The sequence below is a fragment of the Notothenia rossii genome (assembly GCF_949606895.1).
Source record: "Notothenia rossii genome assembly, contig: scaffold_94, whole genome shotgun sequence".
Lineage (NCBI taxonomy): Eukaryota > Metazoa > Chordata > Actinopteri > Perciformes > Nototheniidae > Notothenia > Notothenia rossii.
In genome coordinates, this window is record NW_027639637.1 from 172,894 (window position 1) to 183,542 (window position 10,649).

The 10,649-nt window shown below is 41.4% G+C and overlaps 1 protein-coding gene across 2 annotated transcripts; it reads right to left on the bottom strand.

Annotated features, from left to right (window-relative positions):
- Positions 1-569: 569 nt before the first annotated feature.
- On the bottom strand, positions 570-5,008 carry LOC307027575 (myelin-oligodendrocyte glycoprotein-like). 2 transcript variants are annotated; one of them, XM_079695847.1, is made up of 4 exons: positions 4,862-5,008; positions 4,271-4,325; positions 1,527-1,889; positions 570-1,082 (listed from the first exon to the last, which is right to left on the bottom strand). In XM_079695847.1, the coding sequence occupies exons 2-4, from the start codon at positions 4,317-4,319 to the stop codon at positions 826-828; spliced, it is 669 nt and encodes a 222-aa protein (XP_079551973.1). In that variant the 5' UTR covers positions 4,320-4,325; positions 4,862-5,008; the 3' UTR covers positions 570-825. The 2 variants fall into 2 exon arrangements, with proteins under 2 accessions (XP_079551973.1, XP_079551972.1); XM_079695846.1 differs by lacking the exon at positions 4,862-5,008 and having other exon boundaries at positions 4,271-4,421.
- Positions 5,009-10,649: the final 5,641 nt, after the last annotated feature.

The following is a 10,649-nucleotide window of genomic DNA, read 5'->3' on the forward strand; positions in this document are numbered from 1 at the left end:
CAAACAAACAAACAAACAAACAAACGCTTCAACTTGTATAATTTAGAATTTGTATGTTTGAATATGGATCTTAAGTTGGCGTTGAAGTCGTGCTGCTGTACTCGGCTGTAGTTCCTATAGCATAACGTAAGCATTTTGCTTCTGGCGACTAGATTTATGATTAGAACATTATAAAAGTAGGGTAGACATGTGGAGATTATCCGGCTGAACAAAAAGTGCATTTATCAAACAGGTTCGTTTTCCACAGACCTTATATCGAACTATTTTCCAAAGTCCTATGGAGAAATCCCGTTGCTTTTTTGTCGAGGGAACAAGCAGCTTACTTCCTGGTAAATACGTCATCCCTGCACCACTCTATCAGGAGGCAGTGGATCTCCCTCTCTCCGATTGGCCGATCAGCTGACGGTTTATTGTAGAATTGCAGTCCTTCAATATCAATGGTCCGCTCTTAATAAAGAAAAGGTTCCCATTGGTCGCCTTACCCTGACGCGTGCACATTAGAACCCACCCCCCCCCCCCCCCTCAGTTCACTGCCTCCTGTGATAGGTGGAAACATTGTAGTGAACAAATACAATAAAAAGGTATTTATTCACAAATATTTCCTCCTGTGATACAGACGGATTTTTTAGTGAAAGATAAAAGGGGATGTATTTATAATGTGTAAAATTAATGTAGATTAAGTGCAGCATGGTAACAATATCCATGTACACAAAGGGTTTGATGACCTTACAGCTAAATGATCAACCTCACAGTAATGACTGAAATAAATACATATAGAAATGACACTTTACAGATGTTACACTGAGGTCCTTTCTGACTCTTGAATCAGATGTTGGAGAGTCTCACTTCATGCTCAGATTCAGACGGACACATGTTAGTCCTGATGGTTTGTTTCTCTGATGAACTCTCCATCTGTATGGCTGCCGCTGCAATGTAGGTTCTTCTCTTAAATCTAGGAATACAAACTTTCCAAATGCAGACAACACAGAGAACCAGAACAGCTGCTAGCACTCCAACAGTAACCCAAACACCTGTCTCTGCTTGAGGACTCTCTGGTCTCTGAGGTTTGAGTTCTTCAGCAGCTGTGGAAAAGGACAGAAAATAACAAGAGGAACCATTTTAGTGTTAATATATAACAGGCTCAATCTAAAGTGAAAACAAGACAATCTGCAACCGTCATTCTTCTGAAAAACATCCCGTGGTTCCAGCTTCTCAGTTTCCCCTTTTCCACTAAAATGAGTTCTGTGTGGGGCTGGTTTGGATCACAGTCTGTTTGTGAGAAGTTTTTTATTTTAAAATGAATTGTGAACATTTTAAACAGTTAAAACAAGCCGTTCTTAAGATTTGAGCAGCAGGACTCTTTTGGTCTTTCATTCATACTTTGTTGAGAATCTGCTATTTCCTTTTCCAAATGTTAACTGTTCAATTATTGGAGAATATTATCCAATATTTGAGACAACAGACTGGATGTAGATGCATTAGTTTTAGCTCGATGGAGCCTCTAGACTTCTACTGAGGTTACTCACCAGTGACGTTGAGCGAGCATCTCCTAGAGTCAGTCCCATCAGGTGTGACGAGTATGTCACACACATAAAACCCAGAGTCACTGGTCCTGAGTCTGGAGACATGAAGTGTGAGGCGTCCTTCTGTGAGGACGTCTTTGTCCCACTGGACTCGTCCTGCAAACTGTGGATCCTGAGACTCTGGGGATTCAACACCTTGATGGAGATGAAACAGGACGTGGGGTCTGCTCTCAGTAAACAGCTGACAGATGGTAGAAATTGATCTGAGGGAAGTGTCTCTTCTGGAGCTGAAGGTCCACTCCAGGGTGATGTTCTGGTTCTCCTCTGCCTGATAGGAAGCCTGAGTCACATTCACTACAAATGTTCCTGTAGAGGAGACACAGAGGGACTCTTTAAACTGCAGCTATGTTCCTGTGGAGGAGACACAGAGGGACTCTTTAAACTGCAGCTATGTTCCTGTGGAAGAGACACAGAGGGACTCTTTAAACTGCAGCTATGTTCCTGTGGAGGAGACACAGAGGGACTCTTTAAACTGCAGCTATGTTTCTGTGGAGGAGACACAGAGGGACTCTTTAAACTGCAGCTATGTTCCTGTGGAGCAGACACAGAGGGACTCTTTAAACTGCAGCTATGTTCCTGTGGAGCAGACACAGAGGGACTCTTTAAACTGCAGCTATGTTTCTGTGGAGTAGACCCAGAGGGACTCTTTAAACTGCAGCTACAGTATGTTCCTGTGGAGGAGACACAGAGGGACTCTTTAAACTGCAGCTATGTTCCTGTAGAGGAGACACAGAGGGACTCTTTAAACTGCAGCTATGTTCCTGTGGAGGAGACACAGAGGGACTCTTTAAACTGCAGCTACATGTATGTTCCTGTGGAGGAGACACAGAGGGACTCTTTAAACTGCAGCTATGTTCCTGTGGAGGAGACACAGAGGGACTCTTTAAACTGCAGCTATGTTCCTGTGGAAGAGACACAGAGGGACTCTTTAAACTGCAGCTACATGTATGTTCCTGTGGAGGAGACACAGAGGGACTCTTTAAACTGCAGCTATGTTCCTGTGGAGGAGACACAGAGGGACTCTTTAAACTGCAGCTATGTTCCTGTGGAAGAGACACAGAGGGACTCTTTAAACTGCAGCTATGTTCCTGTGGAAGAGACACAGAGGGACTCTTTAAACTGCAGCTATGTTCCTGTGGAGGAGACACAGAGGGACTCTTTAAACTGCAGCTATGTTTCTGTGGAGGAGACACAGAGGGACTCTTTAAACTGCAGTTATGTTTCTGTGGAGGAGACACAGAGGGACTCTTTAAACTGCAGCTATGTTTCTGTGGAGGAGACACAGAGGGACTCTTTAAACTGCAGCTATGTTCCTGTGGAGCAGACACAGAGGGACTCTTTAAACTGCAGCTATGTTTCTGTGGAGGAGACACAGAGGGACTCTTTAAACTGCAGCTACAGTATGTTCCTGTGGAGGAGACACAGAGGGACTCTTTAAACTGCAGCTATGTTCCTGTGGAGGAGACACAGAGGGACTCTTTAAACTGCAGCTATGTTCCTGTGGAGGAGACACAGAGGTACTCTTTAAACTGCAGCTATGTTCCTGTGGAGGAGACACAGAGGGACTCTTTAAACTGCAGCTATGTTCCTGTAGAGGAGAAACAGAGGGACTCTTTAAACTGCAGCTATGTTCCTGTGGAAGAGACACAGAGGGACTCTTTAAACTGCAGCTATGTTCCTGTGGAGCAGACACAGAGGGACTCTTTAAACTGCAGCTATGTTTCTGTGGAGTAGACCCAGAGGGACTTTTTAAACTGCAGCTACAGTATGTTCCTGTGGAGGAGACACAGAGGGACTCTTTAAACTGCAGCTATGTTTCTGTGGAGGAGACACAGAGGGACTCTTTAAACTGCAGCTATGCTTCTGTGGAGGAGACACAGAGGGACTCTTTAAACTGCAGCTATGTTCCTGTGGAGGAGACACAGAGGGACTCTTTAAACTGCAGCTATGTTCCTGTGGAGGAGACACAGAGGGACTCTTTAAACTGCAGCTATGTTCCTGTGGAGCAGACACAAAGGACTCTTTAAACTGCAGCTATGTTCCTGTGGAGGAGACATAGAGGGACTCTTTAAACTGCAGCTATGTTCCTGTAGAGGAGAAACAGAGGGACTCTTTAAACTGCAGCTATGTTCCTGTGGAGGAGACACAGAGGGACTCTTTAAACTGCAGCTACATGTATATTCCTGTGGAGGAGACAAAGAGGGACTCTTTAAACTGCAGCTACAGTATGTTCCTGTGGAGGAGACACAGAGGGACTCTTTAAACTGCAGCTATGTTTCTGTGGAGGAGACACAGAGGGACTCTTTAAACTGCAGCTATGTTTCTGTGGAGGAGACACAGAGGGACTCTTTAAACTGCAGCTATGTTCCTGTGGAGGAGACACAGAGGGACTCTTTAAACTGCAGCTATGTTCATGTGGAGCAGACACAGAGGGACTCTTTAAACTGCAGCTATGTTCCTGTGGAGGAGACACAGAAGGACTCTTTAAACTGCAGCTATGTTCCTGTAGAGGAGACACAGAGGGACTCTTTAAACTGCAGCTATGTTCCTGTGGAGGAGACACAGAGGGACTCTTTAAACTGCAGCTACATGTATGTTCCTGTGGAGGAGACACAGAGGGACTCTTTAAACTGCAGCTATGTTTGTTTGCTGCTTTACAGAGAACAGCTTTAAAGAGACAAACTAACCAGAGACACAGGAGGTGATGAAGAGGAGCAGCAGGAGGATGAAGATCATCTTCTCCTTGTGATAGGACACACACATCAAGGGTCAGAGGTCAGACATTTAACATATTATCACGGTCTAAGCTGCAGTGATGGGTTTCTGCCACTTGATGGTGCCAGTAGTTAATGATGAGATATCACGTGTTCTGGCGTCATCTTGTGGCAGAAACCCATCACTGCAGCTTAGACCGTTTTTATTTCTTCATCTCAAAACTGCTTGTGGAAGGGTAGAGGCGAGTTTATTTTTTTGTTTTAATCCATCAGCAGCTGTTTGCTTCAGTCAGTATGTTTGGTTCCACACGTCAACATGTAACAACACAGCATTTCACTTTAATTATTAAAAAAACTATTATTTTTGTATTTTGTTGCATTCAAATTATTAAAAAAATCTAGAGAACAACAACAGTTATTCCTATTTAATGTGACATCACATGTCTGTTGAATTGCGTTTTTACTGAGTGAACCCACCACATTATAATCCAGTAACACTTTGTCTAATCCTCACAATATAATCAATATAACCATAATACAAAAATAAAGACATGGCTACGTTACCTTTTTGAGTTTTCAGTGCATTAAAATCCAAACGGAGTGACGAGAGACATGTCCTGTCTTTGAGTCTGAAGTCTTCAGAGCTGCAGGAGTATGCAGGTGATGAGATGAATAATGTACCCACAGACAGTGAAAAGGACTTTTGCCTGGTTCTCTGACAAATGTTTGTTCAACAGAAAACACGGTTCAAACTCTTTTTGTTGTTTCAGTTCAAAAGTACATCAGAGGAGGACGTTAATCATTAACTGACAAATGTTTTTTATCACAAACTCAAGGAATGATGACCAAAATATTTGTTATTCTTGATAGGTGAAAGAAAACATTTGGTGACAACCTGAACATGAACTTTTGAACTGAGAGTTTCATTTTTAATAAGCATCCTTTCCCAGCGGACAATGAACTATGGGAAATGGGACAACAATGTGATCGTCAGATTTTCAATAATCTAATAAAGTTTATAATGGAAACTTTTTCTCCGTGTTCAACTGTACGACGATTCCTCATTGCAGGGTCATGAGAGCTACAGAGGAACTGTAGTTGTGTTGCAGTGTTTTGACAATGGGAGACTTATTTTAGCTTATGTTTTAGTTTTATAACTCAACCACATGGTTTGTTCATGACCAGGACAATTTAAACTGTCAGGAACTATGGGGCTTGTTATACTGTATCTATTAAATATATATTATTCAAATTCAAATTATTCAAAGCTTATTCAGCTAATTAATTTACTCATATTGCATTTCTGATGAAGAGTGTTCCAAAACTGAAGAGTAAGGCCTCGTGGGCGAATAGCTGCCGTTTCACATTTGATTAATGAGGTCATGATGATACACCATGAAGTGCAGTCACTAGTTAATATGTTATTATTCAGCACACAGAGTCCCCCCTCTGCACGGATTGGCCAAAGTTTATGGACATCACCCAGATCCAATGTCTGACTCTTGAAAAGCTGTTGCAGTGAATGATATCTCTAGAAGAGGAAGCACACGCCAGTGGAAAGGGAACTGATCATTATGTTGAGCAGAGGAGGTGTGATGGTGTCCTTAATCTCTATCAATAGTTTGAAACAGGAAGTGATCCATTTGAGTTGGTTTCCTTGGTATATGTTACAAATGATCATTACATGTGTGATGTACTTTAAATTAGCAGAAAGTTCCCATCATGCATTGCTCTCTGAGAGCCTTCCGTTTATGATGTTTCCACCAAGCCATAGAGATTCAGTGAGGAGTTTAATCAGAGTTTTAAATATGAAATATACACACCCCGCTGCACACTGACGGTGAGCAGAGGAGTGTGTGTTTGTTTCAAAGGAAACATCACGTGAAATGGGAGGCGGGCGTGCACGAGTGGACTACGTGTTGGTGGACCCCAAAAGGACGATGCCCTGAAGGAGCACCAGAGAAGCATGGCATGATAGGAGGTTGTCCACGGAGAAGGAGAAATGTTAGAGACGCACACACACACACACACACACACACACACACACACACACACACACACACACACACACACACACACACACACACACACACACACCACACACACACACACACACAGTGATGCATCCTTTACTCCACCTTTGGGAGCACGTATGCATTCACCTTGCAAAAAAGATAGCTAACGTAACATTAGTATTTAAACTCAAAATGAATTTTATCAGAATCAGAATCCCTTTATTAGTCCCACAGAGGGGAAATGTACATTATTACAAAGACAGCTTAATATGTACATATCATTTAGCTGATGCTTTTTTCCAAAGCGACTTACAATAAGTGCAAAAACCATAAAGAATCAAACTCCAAACAACAAGGAAAGAGCAGATATATTCACATCAAGCCAGAACAGGAAGTGCTGGTGAATCAGATAAACACATCCTCACTCCCAGGTCGGCCTATGTTGACGTTATGTCAAGTCAACTGTGTCGGCTTTTTCCAAAGCAAGGGGGCGGCCCTTAGCGTACATTTTGAACTTTCCGGGATGTCCATAGGCTTCTATATAGCTCCCTAAACGTATGTTGTAGACGACTTGAGATTGCGAGCGAATGCTACCCGCAGATCCACTCTCACAGCGTTTATCAACCTTTTTCTAACTCAATATCAAGCCACACTTATTGTTTTTACTTCTTTATTTTAATTGAATCATGTAGGACTTGACAAACAGAGACAGACAAACTAAAACACAGAGAGATAAACACACTAAAATCCACTTCTCCATGTCTCCTCTACATCAACATGTGTCCCCTCTTCTTCATGTCTCCTCTACATCAACATGTGTCCCCTCTTCTTCATGTCTCTTCTACATCAACATGTGTCCCCTCTTCTTCATGTCTCTTCTACATCAACATGTGTCCCCTCTTCTTCATGTCTCTTCTACATCAACATGTGTCCCCTCTTCTTCATGTCTCTTCTACATCAACATGTGTCCCCTCTTCTTCATGTCTCTTCTACATCAACATGTGTCCCCTCTTCTTCATGTCTCTTCTACATCAACATGTGTCCCCTCTTCTTCATATCTCTTCTACATCAACATGTGTCCCCTCTTCTTCATGTCTCTTCTACATCAACATGTGTCCCCTCTTCTTCATGTCTCTTCTACATCAACATGTGTCCCCTCTTCTTCATGTCTCTTCTACATCAACATGTGTCCCCTCATCTTCATGTCTCTTCTACATCAACATGTGTCCCCTCTTCTTCATGTCTCTTCTACATCAACATGTGTCCCCTCTTCTTCATGTCTCTTCTACATGAACATGTGTCCCCTCTTCTTCATGTCTCTTCTACATCAACATGTGTCCCCTCTTCCTCATGTCTCTTCTACATCAACATGTGTCCCCTCTTCTCCATGTCTCTTCTACATCAACATGTGTCCCCTCTTCTTCATGTCTCTTCTACATCAACATGTGTCCCCTCTTCTTCATGTCTCTTCTTCATCAACATGTGTCCCCTCTTCTTCATGTCTCTTCTACATCAACATGTGTCCCCTCTTCTTCATGTCTCTTATACATCAACATGTGTCCCCTCTTCTTCATGTCTCTTCTACATCAACATGTGTCCCCTCTTCTTCATGTCTCTTCTACATCAACATGTGTCCCCTCTTCTTCATGTCTCTTCTACATCAACATGTGTCCCCTCTTCTTCATGTCTCTTCTACATCAACATGTGTCCCCTCTTCTTCATGTCTCTTCTACATCAACATGTGTCCCCTCATCTTCATGTCTCTTCTACATCAACATGTGTCCCCTCTTCTTCATGTCTCTTCTACATCAACATGTGTCCCCTCTTCTTCATGTCTCTTCTACATGAACATGTGTCCCCTCTTCTTCATGTCTCTTCTACATCAACATGTGTCCCCTCTTCCTCATGTCTCTTCTACATCAACATGTGTCCCCTCTTCTCCATGTCTCTTCTACATCAACATGTGTCCCCTCTTCTTCATGTCTCTTCTACATCAACATGTGTCCCCTCTTCTTCATGTCTCTTCTTCATCAACATGTGTCCCCTCTTCTTCATGTCTCTTCTACATCAACATGTGTCCCCTCTTCTTCATGTCTCTTCTACATCAACATGTGTCCCCTCTTCTTCATGTCTCTTCTACATCAACATGTGTCCCCTCTTCTTCATGTCTCTTCTTCATCAACATGTGTCCCCTCTTCTTCATGTCTCTTCTACATCCTGTATGTCTGACACTAGGTGGCGCCAGATATCAACATTATATTTTATTTGAACCAGGAGATACTTTCTGCTTTGACATCAGTGAACTAAGCAGAAACAGAGGATCAACTGAACCCCTTTAGTTTCGTTTTAGAATATCTCTGAATAATAACAATAATGATGATAATAATAATAATGAATGTGTGCTTTGTGAGGTTAAAGAAACAGCTTTTTTGCATTCATGCACAGTTCAAGAATGTCGTTTTTAGTATTGCTGTGTGACGTGTCTCCACTTTCTGCAGGAAGATGACTCGTACAACGTGTTTTCTGAAGATTAAATCCGGTTTGAGTAAAACTGTTGAAACTCTGATCCGATGCCAATACAAACCCTGCCTCTCTGCCACAGTCAAACTTTGTTATCTCTGTATGTAAAGCGGAGGGAAATGCAATGAGAAATAAACTCCAATCTGTCCACCATGGTTTCGTTTTGCATCTCAAAAAAAAATTATAAAGCTCGCAAAAAAATTGCAAATTCTATTGGTGCTCATGATATACAAATAGGAACCAATGTTTGCTTACCCTTCCAGCAAAACAAACATTGGGTTCTGCTTTTATATCAAGAGCAGACGGTTCCTACAATAAAACAAAATCACTGTTTTCACATACTAGACACTTGTACCAAGTAAAATATAAAAAATAAAAGAATATAATTGAAACTTTAAGTTACTTTCTTTTGTACTTACTTACATTTGTATGAATATATTCAATGTGCATATTATTCTGCAAACTGTAAACTGTTTAACTAAAATAAAAAATTAAAATAGTCGCATGAGAATAACCTGAAAATGAAGTAGTATTTTTATGTAATTTTGTTTTGGATCACATACCCTTGTCGTTTGTGTGTCTAGTAGTGTTAACAATTAACGGGTAATTCATTTCAAGTGCGAGATTTATCGTGCATTTACGGTAATCGCTGAGAAGCGACACTGACGCTACAAGAGTAAAAATAATGCATGTTTTTCTGCTGTACTTGCGAAAAAATTATGTTTTACAATAATTCTTAATAAAACTGACACTGTTGGACTCTTTACTAGTTTGACTGCTACCAACAATACAATGAATTTCTTTTACTGTGTACTTTTGGAAGTGGCGAGCCGTCAGGGCCCTCTAGGCCCTCTGTGAGGGCCTAAGATATTCTACAAAATAATATTTAAACACATTAAAAAAAACAATATTTTTTTTAATATTTTTTTTTAGTTATATTTTTCATTAGTTTTACCAAAATAACTTGATTTAATTGTATTTAAAATAACATTTCCAAAGAAATAAATCCTTCGAATCTGCCTATTCAGTTTCTGTTGAAACTGAAAATGAAAGAAGCTCGTCTCTGCGAGTTACTGTGAAGAGAGGAGCTGTTGGACGTCCAGGCGGTCCAGCTATGAATTCACAGAGGGCCCAGCTATAGTAACTGAACGAGAGAGTCATGTCAAATGACAGTACAATTGACCAATCATATCTTCCCTCTAAATGGGTGGGTGTTATTATCGCGGACTTTATGACAAGTTCCGCCCGCTGTGAAACTTTTCTTGTTTCCATAGCAACAACAACTTCCGGTCAACAGCGTTAACTCGCCTTCAAAATAAAAGCATGCCAAATTACACTTAAGACATACAACTGCAACGCAAGTAACAAACACAATGCAATATCCGTTTCAATTTCAAAGAACACAAATAGGGTTATTTACAGGTGTTGTTTTGTGTGGTAGAGGGTCGCTTTCATTGATGCGTTTTGCACCCCGGGCCGTTGTTTTGATATTCCGCTGAAGTATACGCTGTGACGTAATAACTCGAGGGAAGGGGTGGGGGTCAGAGGGCCTAGGTATAAAAGTCACAGCTCGCCACTGACTTTTGGGTAATACTCTCTCAAAGTCCCCTCCTGAGAACAAAATCAAGCCACGTCTGCTATGCTGAGTTTGATGAGTTATAAAATGATTTTTTTGCCATAAGTTCTAAATTAAATTGATACTGTTGGACTCAGTCGTTAGACTTCTACCACAAGTACTATGAAGTACTTGTACTGTGTACTTTTTGAGTAATACTCGGTCAAACTCCCGTCCTGAGTACAATAATTAATGTATTCTG